Source organism: Phodopus roborovskii, unplaced genomic scaffold, assembly GCF_943737965.1.
Source record: "Phodopus roborovskii unplaced genomic scaffold, PHOROB, whole genome shotgun sequence".
Classification (NCBI taxonomy): Eukaryota; Metazoa; Chordata; class Mammalia; order Rodentia; family Cricetidae; genus Phodopus; species Phodopus roborovskii.
Genome location: NW_026126542.1, coordinates 194,476 through 211,444, shown reverse-complemented (window position 1 = coordinate 211,444; position 16,969 = coordinate 194,476). Strand labels below are relative to the sequence as shown.

Here is a 16,969-nt window from a genome sequence, read left to right as displayed (position 1 = left end):
AAAGATGTATGTGGAAAAAGAATCCATTTGTCCTTTCTTTTGCAGGTTATCATTGAAAAAAAAAAAAAAAAAAAAAAACCAGGCATGGTGATGCATGACTATAATGCCAGCATTCTGGCTGGCCCGGGAGAACCATGAATTTGACACTATGGTAGAGAAACGAAGTCACAAACACTGAAAACAACAACAAAAACCTGAAACTAAAACAATCCACCTTCAAATCTGTCTAAATTACATGTAAAAAATTAATAGGAAGTACACCTAGAGGGTAAACACTAATCATAATGCCAAATTAATATGAAATACACTATATTGCAACCCACATGGCTACACACAAGCATCCAGTCAGTAAACCAAGAGCTTGCCATATACTCTGGGGGAACTCACTTTGCTCATCAAAATTTTCCAGTAGAAGCTGGTTTCATTAAATTCTCAGGGCCTATTAATATTTATGATAAGAGTGATTTGTGGGAGAAAAGAAAATCAATTCCATGCTACTGAAAAATTAATAACTTTGCTGCTTAACAAGGAATGATAATAAATGTAGAATGACTCATTTAGGCCATTAATTATCCAGACTGTCTCTAATATGACTCCCACTTGAAGGATTAAGAAATATTTAGGTTATAAACACAAGTTCCCAGTAATAGACTTTGTCATCCCTTCACTTTCCCTAGAGCGCTCCCAAAATACTGCAAGATGTACTAATTTGTCAAGTTTATTAAATGACATGGGTCTCTAGATATTTTCATAGATAAATTACATCAGAGAAAAAAATAATCCCAGTAAATTAAAAACAAGTGCAAAACAATTCATAATTGCTCTTCCAAAATTCACACGTAAAATTTCAATTACAAAAATCTTTTTTTTTTTTTTTTTTTTTTTTTGTGCTATGCTCTGGAGGCAGCAGGGAGCAAAGTGATAGTGTCTGCAGGCTCAGGAAGGAACAATGGCCTCTGAGGCATTTGGAGTCTGACTTACAAACTCAGGCCTTCTCACTTGCACAACTACTTTACCCACTGAGCCATCCCAGCAGGCCCTGGGTCCTGTAGTTTATGCAGTACTCACACGGGCACACAGGAAGGGGAAGACTGAATCTGCCATCGCAGACTGGCAGATTTCCCAGCCAGTGGGTCATACTTCTCCCCTTCCCGTTTCCTCCTATAATCAAACACCCAGCAGCAGACACATGTATAAATCTTGCATTATAAGCAAGCCTGTTCACTGACAAATGTAAATAGCACCATGGCCTCTTAAGTAACACCCATTTTGAAGTATTTCACCTCTTCCTCTCTCTGCCCCCACATATTCTTTAAATAAACTAGCATAACTCTTCACTATGTCAAATACAACCCAGAGGGCAATCTGTCATTTGAATGTAAAATTCAGATATGAATCTGTTTATTAATCATGCTAGCCTACTTTGCTTCCATTTTAATTTTGAAGCGGATAACCATCTGCACGAAGAAAGAAAAAGGATTGCTTTATTAGAGGGTTTTTGTGGTACAATTAAGAGGCTTTAAAACCTCTCCCAGGGAGAGAGGACTCATACCTAAGGGAGGCAGGGGTCAATGTCAAACAAAGGTCTGATGGTCATTACAACATGGCTTCCATGGTGGGGAGGACGATCACTTAAACATAAACACACTTCTGCTAAACCAATGACTCAATGTGAGGATATCCAGTGCAGTTCGAGGCCCAAGTGGTTCAAAGTGGAAATCATCAGCTTTGTTAAATTCTCAATGCCATTTCTGGCACGCATTCCAGCAGAACTGGATGTCTCCTTCAAAGGACTGCAAGAGTGGCTGGAGATACAGAAGTCGTGACAGACATTTCTTGGAGCAGCACCCATGCCTTCCTCTCTTTATGCTCCAATATCCTTTTTATTATTCATTTCTTCAAACACAGTTTCCAAGAGCCATTTGCTAATTACCCACTGAGCACCAAGTCGTGCAGAGACAACGGCTGGGGCTTAGGGATCTGATCATGAGAAAATAACAGGGTATTATTAAGTCTCATGAAAGAGGTAAGGTCGGGAGGGGAGGCAGCATAGCATGGTGATCTCAGAGGAAGGGGTGTCCCAGGAGTCCTCAGATGAGTAAGGGAGGGTGAGAAAAGACGCCAGGCAAACATGGTCTGGTAGAGCAAGCCAAGACAATAAGGGGGTCCACTGAGGGGCACGAGTTGGAAGTTAAAGGGACTGCAAATGAGTGAAGAGGGTATTGAAGTCCCGACCAATACCCAGAGTTTCCACTAAGGCAGATCCAGTGAGGTGGATTCATGTGGCACTGAGGAGACAGACTGGATGAGACATGGCAATTTACTGTGTGTGGAGAGAGTGGGAGAGGAAAAGGGAAAAGACATCAAGAGTCAGGGCACTGATTTGGGCAGCTAGCTACCTGATGGTTATGTTGTCTGGAACAGGATAGCCAAGAAGAGGTATAGGCTTGGGGAAGATAACACGGCACACGGAAGAACAGTTTTCATGGATGCCCATCTTGGCTTTTCCATCATGATGAAAGCCCAAGGAGACTGGATTCCTACTTTCTGATTGTGACAGCAAGTGACCTATGATGTGCCTTCAGTCATCATCATTCTCTGAAAGGAATCCACTGGTAGAAGTGGACAGATATAACAGTGCACTGACAGAATCAGATGAACAGGAAATGCTTCAAGAAAGGGAAGCAGGTCTTTACAGTAGGTAAGGCAGTAAGGAGTAGCAATGTGGGAACTCAGATGCTCACAATTGGAGAAGGCCCTTTGGATCCTGTGTGGGAACCAGATGCAGCAGGTTTGGAGTATATGATTAGTTTTCAGGAAGAGTTTCAAGTGCTTCCTGTACCTCGGGATGAAGTTGGTGAGGGACTGGCCACCACAAAGGGAAGGCTGATACCCAAGGGCTATGCATCACCGGGCAAAGACAGAGAGATGGGGATTTTTTCCTAGATGGCTTGCTGAATCTATATAGCCCAAGCCCAAAGAGAGTCCACACAGAACAGCTTTTGACTGGAAGCCGGGAAACAATCCACAGGGAACAGATTGAGCTGGCTCAATGAGTCATGCAGGGGTCTCCCAAAAGCACTCGGGCTAAGGGAAATAGAATCTCCTAGTCTGAGATGCCAGGGCAGAATGAGGAAGAAAGGATGGAGGGGGCAGGCTGAAAGCTGGGGAATACAACAAGCAGTCAGCAGAGAACCACGGGAAGAAGCTGGGGTCAATTGCAGTGGGGTCTTTATTTTATGTTTGTTTATTTTTAGTTCCTTGTGCATGGTGACAGATTTGGTAATGAAATTTTCATCCAATTGTATCATACATCATGACCATGTTCATCTTCTCCTGTTTCCTTTCCCTAGCCGTGCTGATTCCTTTCTGTTTCCCCAAATAAGTCCTGCTTCTATTCCATGTCATGCATGCATGTATATATTCTAGACTGCACCCACGACTGGACTTACTTTGTGTTTCATCTGTCTTCCTGCAAATGACCTAATTTCATTCTTTATGACTTAATGTGTAAACATATCACCTGGGCTGATTACACCTTGGCTACTATGAATTGTGCTGCAATAGACAAGGGCGTACAAGTGTCTCTTGTAGGTTGACAGGTTTCTTTGGGTAAAATATTCAAGAGCAGCAAGGCTGAGTTATGTGGTAGTTCTATTTTTACTTTTTGAGGAACCTCCATACTGATTTCCATAGTGTCTAGACTAGTTTACATTTCTATCAATATGCATAGGAGTTCTAGAGGTCTAGTGGATTTGTTATTTAAGTCCTTAACAGGGCCCACATAACATCGAAAAATGTTTTTGAAAAATATTTGGATGCATTTCTCTCTTACCTCACATGCCTTCCCTAATTATTAGCTGTGGTAATGGCAAAAAAACAAACAAACAAACAAAAAAAACTACAGTCACTAGAAAGTGTCATGATATTACATATCCAATATAAATTGTTTTCTTTCTTCTTAAAAATGTTTCTACTGCTTTGCCTACCCAGACAACTCCTTTCACCCTTCAGTATCAAGCTATGTCATCACCTTCTCTGGCCCTTACAATACACTATCATCACCACATCTCTCATACTGTTTGGCAATTGATCAAACATGGAGGTCACTCACCCCATGTTCAGCAATGAGATCATGTCCTGATATGAGCCTGGTTCTCCTTTCTCCCCCTGAAGCATTGCCATAAAAATGTCCTATGATTGGCTTTTATCTGGAGCCTCACACAGACAGTAGGGTTTTAACAGAAGAGATTCCCAGATGTTAGGTACCAGCACCAGCCTCGGAGTGACTCAGCAGCCACCTTAGATCCCCACACTAAAGCTCAGTTCTGAAGAGTAGAGGAGATGCACAAAGGGAAGGGCACAAAAATCCTGTGCCAAAAATTGAAAATAAATGAGTTTTAAAATCAAGTAAAATCAAGCCAGACGTTGGTGGCACATGCCTTTAATCCTAGCACTAGGGAGGCAGAGGCAGGCGGAGCTCTGTGAGTTTGAGGCTAGCCTGGTCTACAGAGCCAGTTTCAGGACAGGCTCCAAAGCAATACAGAGAAACCCTGTCTCGAAAAACCAACAAAACAAAAAAAGCTACCCCCCCAAACCCTCCCCCCCAAAACCAAGTAAAATCAACACATTCCTGCATCTGTCTAATAAATGAAAAAAGTAGTATTAAGTAAAGCTGAAGGGTAAACACTAACCATAATACCATGTGATACAGACCTAGATATCTGGGAAGAGGGAATTTAAGTAGGGAAAATGCCTTCATAAGGTTGGCCTGCAGCAAGTCTGTAGGGCATTTTCTTGATTAATAATTATGTTGGAGGGCCCACCCAGCTCACTTTGTATGATGCCACCCCAGGGCTCCCAGGTGGTCTTTGGTCGTATAAGAAAACAGACAGAACAAGTCATGGGGTTGCCAGTGAGCAGTGTTTCTCCATGGCATCTGCTTCATTTCTTGAGGTGGTTCCTGCCATGGATGGCTCCCTTAATGGACTATGACCTGGAATAGGCAAGCCAAAGAACCCTTTGCTCAAGTTGATTTTGGTTATGGTGTTTATCACATCAATAGAAACCCCAAGACAGCACTCATCAGGCTTACAAAGCAACCCAGGACCCACCGTTCTAAAACCCTGCATTGCACAGTGCAGCTCTGCCCCCAGTACCAGCTACTGGATCCGGATCACAGACAACTTGGCAGGTCAGGGACTGGAGTCAGGCTCAGCATTTGCATGTTCCCATACCACAGGGATGAAAGCATTTGTGATGAGAAGAGCAACTTCCACAACTTACGTCATATACAAATTCAAATGAATTTGAGTCCTTAACCTTGGCTTCTATGCTTCTTAGAAAAACATTTGAAAAAAGTAGAAAATAAACAGGCACATCTCCGGAGTCTCAATTTTGATGAAAAGTTATGTTTGACCTTGTTCTCTCAGGATTGGGCTCAGGGAACACACACACACACACACACACACACACACACACACACACACACACACACACACACAAATCCTGCGCAGTGGCATTCATATTTGACCTGTTCTCTTCCTGGCATAGAAGCATGTGGCCTTAGCAGACTGTAGACAAAGGTTTTCAGTATCACTGAGAAAAGACACACACACACACACACACACACACACACACACACACACTCACACACACACTCATACACTCAGAGGCAGGAGGTAAGGAGAAAAACAAATCTAAGACCTGAGAGGCCTGGACCACACTCTGGGGATTTGACAGTAACTTTTCACCCACATCCTGCAATAACAGAAAAAAACACAAGATAAAAGGTTTCCATTAAAATGTGTGTGTGTTTTCTTTCTTTTTCCTCCCCCCACCTTTTTTTTTTTTTTTTAAAGGAAAAACATGAGCCTTCCAGATAGCAAAAGAGCTCTGCAGGATATTTTTGTGCTTGCTTGGTTCCCACCGCTCCTCCTATGGTTTGTCAAAAGATAGTAATAGGAAAATCTCCTTGAGGTAGGAGCAGACTGCTTGCTCCTCTCCCAGAGGACCTGAATTTACTTTCCAGCACCTATGCCAGGGGCTCACAATAGCCTGTAACTCCAGAGTTAGGGGACCCGTCACCTTCCTCTAGCCTCCACAGACATCTCCATCCCCCAGGGCAGGCACACAAACACACATGAATAGACAATATAAAGTAGCTGGGCTGTGGTGGTGCATACCTTTAATCCCAACACTTGGGAGGAAGAGGCAGGCTGATCTCTATGAGTTTGAGACCAGCATGGTCTACAAAAGCTAGTTCCAGGACAGCCTCCAAAGCCACAGAGAAACCCTGTCTCAAAAAGCACCTTAGAGTAAATCTTTAAATTTCCTTTGTTTAGATTACATGCTTTGTCCCCAGAAAGATGTGAGCTTTGTCGCTTTGTCACTGACTTGCTAAGCAACACTAGACAAGTTTTTTTTTGTTTTGTTTTTCATTAGAAAAAATATTTACATATATGGGCATTTTGCTTGCATGTATGCCAGAAGAGGGTGTTGGATCCCCTACAGATGGTTGTGAGGCACTATGTTGGGGCTGGGAATCAAAATTGTGTCCTCTTGAAGAGCAGCCAGTGCTTTTAACTGCTGAGCCATTTCTCTAACCTCTGGACAAGTCTCTCTCTCTCTCTCTCTCTCTCTCTCTCTCTCTCTCTCTCTCTCTCTCTCACACACACACACACACACACACACATCTGGTTCTGTAGTGCTGACTCACTGTGTAGACCAGGCTCGCTGGCTCCAGAGTCACAGGTCAGTCTGCTTCTGTCTTACCAAGTGTAAGATTAAAATCGTTACTTTCTTACCTTCTTTTAAGAATAAAAGGAAACAGCTGACCTGAACAAGGGACCCCTTCCCCAGACTGATAGCTGCCAAACCAGCATTGGACAGACTCAGACCCCCTGAACACGGGTCTCATTTAGAAGGCCTGGGCAGTCTAAGGGACCTCTGACAGTGGAACCAGGATGTATCCCTGGTGCATGAAACAACTTTGGGAGCACATTCCCCATGGAGGGATACTCCCTTAACCTAGAAGCAGGAGGGAGGGCCTAGCCCTATTCCAAATGACTTGACAGATTTTGATGATTCCTCCTGGAAGGCATCACCCTTCCTGGGCAGTGGGAGTGGGGTGGTGATGGGTGGGATGGGAGGGGGATTGGGGGGCATGGGAGGGAGAGGGAACTGGGATCGATATGTAAAATAAGAAAAAAAAACAACACACACACACACACACACACACACACACACACACGTATGTACGTATGTATATGGAAGAATGAAAGGGGAGCATGACTGTGCTGAATTCAAAGTGCTCAGAGGGAGAAGGGAGCGAGGACTAATGAGTCTTGGGCTACCCTGGCTCACTGTATGCACCTGATTCACCCTTGCTATGTAACAAGTAATGGGGCCGCAACGGTGTTAATGAAGAGAGTGAGTCCAAGGAGTTATTTTCATGTGCCATCATACATCCTACGGCAGGAGGAAAGGAAGCCCGGTGAAAGGGGAATTAGGTTCCTCAGTGGGGGCTCTCTGCTCTCCACACTAGATAGAGTGCTGAGCATGCCTTTTCTCACCAGCAGTGTAGCCAGGCTTGTGGGGGAGGCCCTTTCTCCCTCACAATAATGCATATCATCTGTCCAGGCCCAGGGGAGACCAAGAAAGCCACAGCCTGAACAGCAACTGCATAGCCCTTATTTCTTGGTGGCATGCACTAGTGGCATTATCAATTACCTAGAAAGCCCTGGCAAAGCCTAGGTTGCCAGCCTGTGCCATCATGCTGCTCAGCCTAACGATGCTCAAGATGGCTAACTGGCCTGACTGGACATTCCAGGTCCCTGTGGATCAGTCATTCTAGGATTACTTCTGGGGTGTATACTTATCAAATCATCATCATTCTTCAGGATTATATCTCCAGGTTTTTTTTTCCTCCAAAAGGATTTTTACTCACTTTTTACCATATCAGAACAATTTCCCAAGGGTCTTGGCCATATGTATTTATAAATTGATAGGATATGATATATGCATCCCAAGCTGGGGACCCCTTCTCACCTCTGACAATCACACTTTCACAGAGCACTCGGTTCTATCTGGCAACCTCATTCCCATCACCCCTCAGACAGAAGAGTTGCAGCAAATATCCAGTGTTTTTCTGTCAAGGCTCAGCTCTCAGTGGGTCTCCTGGGAACCCTTCATTAATCCCTCTAAGTACATTTTCTTTAAACGTGTCTCCTCACTCGAAATCCCATTTCATCCAAGATTAGAGTATGGCTTTCCTTGCTGGTTTCTGCATTAAATCTAAATTTCATTTCCTTTTCGACTACCTTCCCCCCAGCCCCAGGGAAGAAGGAAAGTAAAAGTTCTCATTTCATTTTATCAAAGAAGCTGACAGAGCTTATTATAAAAACCAACAACGATGTGCTAACAGACCCCAGGTCATTATTCCCTTATCATTCACCATTTCCTCAGAGATCCTGAGGGCCTGGGTCAGCAGGGAAAGACTGGACTTCACACAGCCATTGTGGACCTTCCTCATGGCTATGCTAGCTAGAGCTCTCACGGTTGAGATTATTTCAAAGGAAATCACGGAGATACTTCCTTACCCGGCAGTCTCTCTGCAGTGTCTTCATAAGGGCGTTGTATGTTTCTGTATCGAAATACAGCCCCTCATGCATGTCCTGCAGGAAATCCAGGTCCTTAAACGTGGGGTTGGGTTTCTCTCTCTCTTTTCGGGATGCTCTTCGCTTGTACGTGGACCCTTTCAGGTCATAGGTCAGGTGCATCCTCATGGCCCTCGGCAGTACGTTGTTCATTACTACAATGCGGATGTTGATGCCGCCTGACTGCATGCAATACAGTCCATAGAATTTTGGCAGAAGAGTCCTTGGATTCTGGTTTAAATTCTACAATGAAAACAAACAAACAAACAAAAAAAAAAAAAAAAAAAAGGAAAAATTTCTCTGTTCCATTTTCACAAAGTAATTTTTCATTAAAAGTGAGTTTTGAAACTAATATGACTAAACACAGGGTGAGTTGTTAGTGTCCACTGTAAAAAGTTCAATTTATAGTTTGCACTTCCTGCCCTCTCCTACCTCCCCTCACCCAGCCTTGTTAATCACTCTTGTTGCCACAGAAATTTGATCCTTTCATGTCCTGTGTTATTATGTACTTGAAATTTTTCTCCTTTTGAGATTATAATATACATTATTTTCCCCTTCCCCCCTCCTCCCTCTAAATCCTCCCATGGATCCTTCCTTACACTCTTTCAACTCATGGCTTTTTTTTTCTTTAATGGTTGTTATTTATATGTGTGTATTTAATGCAAATATAATATATAAATATGACCTCATCAGTCTATATTACATTGATTGTATGTGTATGTCATTGATGGCTATTTGGTATTGGATAACTAACTTGTCACTCAAATTTTTAAATTACACTTCCATTTATTTGTGTGGGAACATGCAGGTGTGCACATGCCATGGCATGAAAGTGTAGGTGACAAGAAAAACTTGCCTGGAAGTTGTTTTTTTCCCTTCTACCATGTCCCAGGGGTTGGACATAGGCCATTGGGCTTGGTTGCAGGTGTATCATTGGTCCTGCATACATGAGTTTTATGCATCTAAGAGTCACAAATGAGAGATGTGACATTTCCTGAGACTGACTCAGTTTGCTTAATAATTAAGTCCAGTTACACTGTTTTCCCCCTATAAATGACATAATTTCTTTCTTCTTTATGGCTGAAGAGAGGTTCCATGGAATATGTGTACCACATTTTCTTTACTCATCCCTCTGGTGATAACAGCTAGAACGGATGTATGCACAAGTGTCTCTGGTGATTTCTTTCTAAAGCTGCTCTTGGAATAGCAATAACCATTCTTAACCCATAGCAGTAAAGGTTGAATTAAACACGGGCATAATGCTCTAAATCACCTTTAGCTAAACACACGCAAAGTCCTGATGGGTACAGCTAGTGACTATTCTCTGAGGTAGCTAAGGAGAAAATTAATTGCTGGGGAGTAAGTGGTGAACAGTCTAAAATTTAATTCTACTTGCAATAGTGCCTTCCTAAATGGTGAGACCAATTTTGCAAGAATGCCTGTAGGATTACACAGTCCTATTACACTCTTATCAACACCAGATGCTACCAGATGCCAATATCTTTCTAGGCATGGCTGATGAACATTACAGTTTTACAAAGCTAAGTGTCACTAGTTATTGTAGAAAGTTACCATTCTTGACTCATTTTAGCTAGCTCTAAGATAAGTCTGTTCCTATATCATTTGCTTATTCTTCTGTAGTTTGTTACTGTAGTTCTTGATCCATCCTGGGTTTCTATAATTTTCTTCTTCTATGTGGAGTAAATATTTTCTCCTAGTATGTGGTCTTTTTATTATAAAAACAGAGACGACATACTGTCTAAGTTAGGGTTACTATTGCTGTGATGAAACATCATGACCACAGTAACTTGGGTAGGGGAGGGTTTATTTGGCTTACATTTCTATATCGCTGTTCATCAAAAGCAGTGGGCGAGGGAACTCAAGCAGGGCAGGAACCTGGAGGCAGATGCCAATGCACAGGCCATGGAGGGGTGCCACTTACTGGCTTGCTCCTCATGGCTTGCTCAGCCTGCTTTCTTATAGAACCCAGGACCACCAGATCACAGATGGCCCCACCCACAATGGGCTGGGCCTCCCATATCCATCACTAACTGAGAAAATGCCCTACAGCCAGATCTTAAGGAGGCATTTTCTCAACTGAGTTTCCTTCCTTTCAGACAACTCCAGCTTATGCAAGTTGACACAAAACTAGCCAGCACACATCCCCATTCTTAATGCATTTTAAGAGTGAGTGGGACATTTAAATAGCTCATTAAAAGACACATAACAAAGAATATGATATAATGGATTGTTGAGATGGCTCAGTGGGTAACGGCAGTTGCTCCCAAATCGTGACACGCCAAGTCTTGCCCCTGGGAATCACATGGTGGAAGGAGAAAATCAGGTGTATACGACAGGAGCAGGGTCTCGGAGCTGGCACTCAGTCTTGGACAATTAGTCTCCAGCCATGTTAGGGACAGGATTGCCCCAGCCCTGGTAGAGCTCTTGTGGCTTGGCTGCTCTGTGTTCCTACTCTTTAGACTGAGCCCCAGTATCTGTCTCTGGGCTTATATCATTCGTTCTACACCCCAGTTCACTGACCCTCCTCCTTCATTCTCAGGTCAAACAGATTTATGGACATTTGTCTTGAAAGATTTAAGCATTTTACAGTTTTTCTTGTTACACTCACTGTAACTTGTTTCCCAAAGAGAATTACAAAGTCTTCCTATATGTTTAACTTTAGTTTTCTAATAATTTTTGGCATAAATTACTGTCATCACAAGCAGGATCTTTCCCCTCATATTCTCCTCCACTGTTTTCTAGAAAATGAAATAAATGTGAATCTATCTGAACAAAAATTTGTTATGTTTTTCAACTTGAAAGGACTCTCATTATTTCTAGAAACTTCTGATTTATTTTCTTTAATTTTTATTTATGTGTGTCATGCTATGCGTGTGTGTGTGTGTGTGTGTGTGTGTGTGTGTGTGTGTATGCTTCCAGAAGCCAGAAGAGATTGCCAGATCCTTAGGAGTTGGAGTTATGGACCACTGAGTGCTGGGAACTGAATGCAGATCCTTGGGAAGATCACCGAGTGCTCTTAACCACTGAGCCATCTCTCCAGCCCTTGGCTTATTTTCTTGAAGATCTTCTCATTGTTATTGTGTCACAAGAACATTGAGTACACTCTTTTCTGTCCCAGAGACTTCTCACAAAGTCACCGTGAGATTCCAACACAGTTGTGACAAGGGCCAATAATGGCAAGACTCCCCCTCTATTATTTCTAGGGAGAGGACTCTTGCTCCCCCAGATCTTACATGTCTCCCTTCCCCAGCCTCCTTGGAGACAGTGTCTTATTTTGAAGGACAGACTGACCTGGAATTACTGGCCTTGGACTTAGAGTAATTCTGCCTTAGCCCCTGAAGTGCTCGATTAGAAGCCACCTTGCCTGGCTTCTAGGAACCCTGACAGATGGATAAATGTGGAACCTATATGTGCCCTTATTTATTTATTTATTTATTTATTTATTTATTTATTTATTTATTTATTTATTTGAATGTGTGGCCTTGTTGCAGAGGCTGAGTCACTGGGGCTGGGCTTTGAGGTTTTGAAAGCCCATACCAGGTCCTTTTCTCCTACCCCCCACCCCCAACCTGATGCCTGTAGATAAGGATGCAAAGAAGGTCTGTTACTGCTCCAGTGCCTTGCCTGTCTGCTTCCCATCACGATGACCATGGACTAACCCTTTACAAGTGAAAGCAAGCTCCCAATGAACGGCTTTCCATGGTAAGAGTTGCCTTGGTCACGGTGTCTCCTCACAGCAATAGAAACGTACCTAAGAAGCCTGTTCAACCTATGGTTCTGAATTCTGGTGTGCAGTGTGTAAGAAAAGCTAGTATGGATGAGATGCTGGCGTATGGCCTAGGAGTTGGGATATAGCCTCTGGTAGTCTGACCTCTGTAGCTCACTTGCTCTCTCTGAATCACCTGCCTTTTTTTGCCAGTTGCCTCATCTATGCCCTGGCAACAACTACAGTGCCTAAGGTTGCTATAAAGATTAAAGGACTTAATGACAATGATACCCAAAGCCTTGCTTAAGCAGCGCAGGCAATCAATGAATGTTACCATCCATAGAATGACAACTGCTGGATGCAAAGAGCACATTACTTTCTGTCCCTTCCTTGATCACTAAAAGGACATCACAAAGACACTGTTTCCCCGCTTCTGAAGGACAGAAGTTCAGCAGCATCTTCAATTACCAGGGTTGCAGTGAAGTGATGAGTAAGGTTCACTTAAACCTAGGACCGCGATTCAACAACTACGTTTTATTTCTTTGTTCTCATTTACATCAATTTTTCTTTTGATACAGGGTCTCCCTTCTGCCTCAGTCTCCCAAATGCTGGGCTAACAGGTGTGTACCACCATGTTTGGTTATCACTTCTTAGAATTCAAAATATATTTATTATTATTATATAATATATATTATTATTATATATGTATGTTATTTGTCAGAGGACGATTTTGTGAAGTTGCTTTCTCCTTCTACACGAGAGCCCCGGTGATTGAACTCAGTTTACCAGGCCTGCCTGGCAAATGCTTTATTTAGCCCACTGAGCCATCTTGCTGGTCCCTGGTAAAATCTGTCCAATGAATGCTACAACATACTCTGAACGCAAAGAAAGAAAACCACACAGGAACAAAGCCCTCCAAAGAAAGTAATAAGTCCTACGGCAGAAACGGTAGCCATGTGCAGCCCCTTACCATGTAATAGCCCGGCAGCAACTTTTGCAAGAACTCTGCTTCTTTATGCTGAACGGTTTTGATGATAAATTCATCATCGCTGGTCACAAAAAACAAGGACCCACTGGCTCCAGGGTTGGACAGCTCTATCAGAGGCTCACTGCAGATGGAGTACTGAAAGAAAAAGTAAGCACATCAAATCATTTCATGTATGTGTGGACATACTTATTGACATATTCACAGCACTGGACTGAACCCAGGGCCCTGTTAGGCTGGGTAGATGTTCTCCAATGAGCCACAATGCCCGCTCCTAAGGGAACTTTTGGGGCTGGGGAGAAGGTGGCCTGGTAAAGTGTGTGCAAGCATGGGGTTCTACATTTGGATCCCCAGCAGCCATGAGTGAAGCTGGGTGAAGCTGGCTTGCACCTGGGCCTGGCGTGGCTGAGACAGGAACTCAGATCCCTGAAACTTCAAAGCCACCTAGTCTTGCAGAATCAGTGAGCTGCAGCTAGTGAGAGGTCTTGTCTCAAAAGAAGACAGAGAATGAACAGTAGAGGGAAACATCTGACACCGACTCTCGCTTCCACCCACTGCCTCCACATGTATGTGGCTGCACATACATAGGTGCACATAGAACATGCACACATGGATACATCAAGTGCACACAAAATTAAAGTATACTCTTTTTTTTTTTTTGAGATAGGGTCTCTCTATGTAAGCCAAGATGATCTCAAATTGGTGGATCTTCCTACTTCCACTTCTTCAGTGCTATGATTATAGGCCTATGCCACCATGCGTGGTTAAAGCACCCTTGTTTTAAGTACATGCAAGCAGGTGAGCCTGTGTGCTAGCACGCATGTGCATATACGTGTATGCATGTGTATGTCAGTCAAAGGACAACCATGGGTACCATCCTCAAGAATGCTGCCCAGATCTTTTGAGACAGTCTCTCATTGGTCTGAAGCTCATTAATTAATAAATTAAATAATTAGGCTAGACAAGCTGGCCAGCAAGCGCCAGTGATCCCTTGTCTCTCTTTCTCCAGTGCTGGGATTACAAGAGTATGTTATCATGCTTATCATTGTAAAGTGGGTTAGGGGGTTGAACTCAGGTCCCCATGATTTCAAGGTAAGAACTTTGCTTACTGTCATAGCCATCTTCTTAGTTTGGCTAAAGTAATTTTTTTTTTTGAGACAGGTTTCTCTGTGTAGCCCTGTGTACTTCCAGGGTGTCCTAGAACTCTGGTCCCTGGTAAAATCTGTCCAATGAATGCTACAACATACTCTGAACGCAAAGAAAGAAAACCACACAGGAACAAAGCCCTCCAAAGAAAGTAATAAGTCCTATGGCAGAAACGGTAGCCATGTGCAGCCCCTTACCATGTAATAGCCAGGCAGCAACTTCTAGAACTCTGTAGACCAGGTTAGCCTTGAACCCAGATACTTGCCTGGCTCTGCCTCCCATGTGCTGTGATTAAAGGTGTGCACCACCCCCTGGTATTCTTAATGTGTATGACGTTTCCGTGAAGGGTAAGAAAAGGAATACCCATCTCGGCCTTTTTGAGAAATTTAGAAAAGATTTGTTTATTCCTATTTTATCTGTGTGGGTGTTTTTCGTGCACGTATATCTGCAGCAATGTGTATGCAATGGCCATGTATGCCAGAACAAGGGCATCATATATCCCAGAACTGGGGTCTTAAGTTTTAGTTAACATGTGGATGCTTGGAACTGAACCTGGTCCTGTGCAAGAACAAGTAGTCTCAACTGCTGAGCCCTTGGCCTCCACTCCAGCCCCCTTGGCTTTTTTGAAAGAATAAGTACCATCTATGAGCTTTACAAGGAAGTGCCAGGTAAACCTGGGCTTGTCTCTGGGAGATTCCTGTTTATTTTTATGATTCCATCATGGGAAAGGGCATTCTCTCTCCTCTCCCCATTCCCAGTGCCCCATGACAGAACTGGGGTCATCATATCTGTTTTGTGAGATCTTTAAACAGGAAAGCGGCAGAAGATACTGTGCTTACACACGCCCGTGTAGCCCCAGCTGAAGGTTGACTGTCCATGCATGTGCATCGCTTCAACATAGAACCCCTCTCTTCTCTTTCCTCTGCTCCCCCAGGGGATACTCTCCACTGTCACTGATTACACAGAGGATGATGTGACGTCTCCATCCCAGGACTCTAGGTCTCCAGAAGTGTCTAACATTATAATTGATATCTCTACTTGGTTATAACCCAATACATTACAAGCATGCAATCAAAATCATTTCACGGCCATGATTAAATTATATGGCTCTGCTTGGTATGGTGGCATATGCCTTTAATGTTAGCAGAGGTAGGTGGACCTCTGTGAGTTCAAAGCAAGCCTGGTCTACATAGTGAGTTCCAGGACAGCGAGTTCCACTACAGAGAAAAGACCATGTCTCAAAAAGCAAACAAATTATATGATATTTTTGTCATAATGAGGATTTTTTTAAAACCATGACAGATCCAGTTTGTGGCCAGAATACAAGTATGGTGAGCAGAAGAAGGGCTGGGTACCAGTCCCTACATGGCAGAGAATCACATCTCTAAATCACCTGGCCCCTATCTTTTGTCTTTCCTCTATTTCCTTATCTCCAGAGATGAAACATTATATGCCTTGTTCCCCAAGCCAGAAGAACCCTTGGTGACTAGCCTTGATACTTCCTGTTTCCTCGTTTGTATCCAAATGCTTGATTCCCCCCACCCACCTCTTCCACACCATCTCCCCTGCTAACACCCCAGGTTCAGTGCTTTCATGACGTCTGTCTGGCCTCTAGGGCACGCTCCTGGTCTCAGCTGCAACTCTTACCCTTCAGGCACCCTCTCCTCTGGAGGCCAGGGGTCTTTCCAAAAGGAAGCCTGATCTTGGCCATCCCTGTTGTCACACCCTGCCATGGCTTCTGACAACATGTTTATGACCACAAGTGGCCCACTTTCCAGCTGTCTTACGCATCAGTCCTTCCCTGAAGCTCTATTGTCATCTCCTCAAATGTGACATCAACTCTTGTCTCCAGACATTTTCACTGTGTTTCTTCAAGGTTGGGGGTGGAAGTTGAGTCTTCATGCACCCTAGGCAGGGTTCTACCACTGAGCTACACCCCCAGCCTGAGACAAGGGTCTGGTTTCACTTTTCTGTGTGAGGATAACCAGGTTCTTCCTCGAGATTTCATTTCATTTTTCTTTTATCTGTATGGGTGTTTTGCAGGAATGCATGGCTGTGCACCACATACATGCAGTGCTTGTGGAGACCAGGAGAGGGCGACAGATCCCCTGAGACTGGTGTTACAGATAGGTGTGAGGTGCCAAGTGGGTGCTGGGAATTGGACTGAGGTCCTCTGCAAGGACAGCCAATGCTCTTAACCACTATGCTATCTTTCCAGGTCCTACACAACCAGTTTTCCTGCCACAATAGGAGGACAGTCCTTTTTGTGTGCAGGGGTATTCTTGACATTGTTGAAAAATCTATTTGCAGTAGTTGCGATGGTTTATTCCCAGTCTCTTATTCCACTGGCCACTTATTAGCTTATTCCACTGGCTCACGGTCTGCTTCCCCTTCCTGGAACCACACTGTTCTGCTTCATATAGTGGCATAACACATGGGACCATATCCCGAAGA

General features: G+C 43.6%; 1 protein-coding gene across 1 annotated transcript in view; it reads right to left on the bottom strand.

Annotated features, from left to right (window-relative positions):
* Pip5k1b (phosphatidylinositol-4-phosphate 5-kinase type 1 beta) overlaps positions 1–16,969 on the bottom strand; it is a 269,852-nt gene that overhangs the window by 85,066 nt on the left and 167,817 nt on the right. Inside the window, exons 6-7 of the mRNA XM_051200132.1 lie at positions 13,355–13,507; positions 8,601–8,900 (exon numbers count right to left, since the gene is read on the bottom strand). Coding sequence (XP_051056089.1) covers positions 8,601–8,900; positions 13,355–13,507 — 453 coding nt within the window. The remainder of the gene's footprint in view (positions 1–8,600; positions 8,901–13,354; positions 13,508–16,969) is intronic.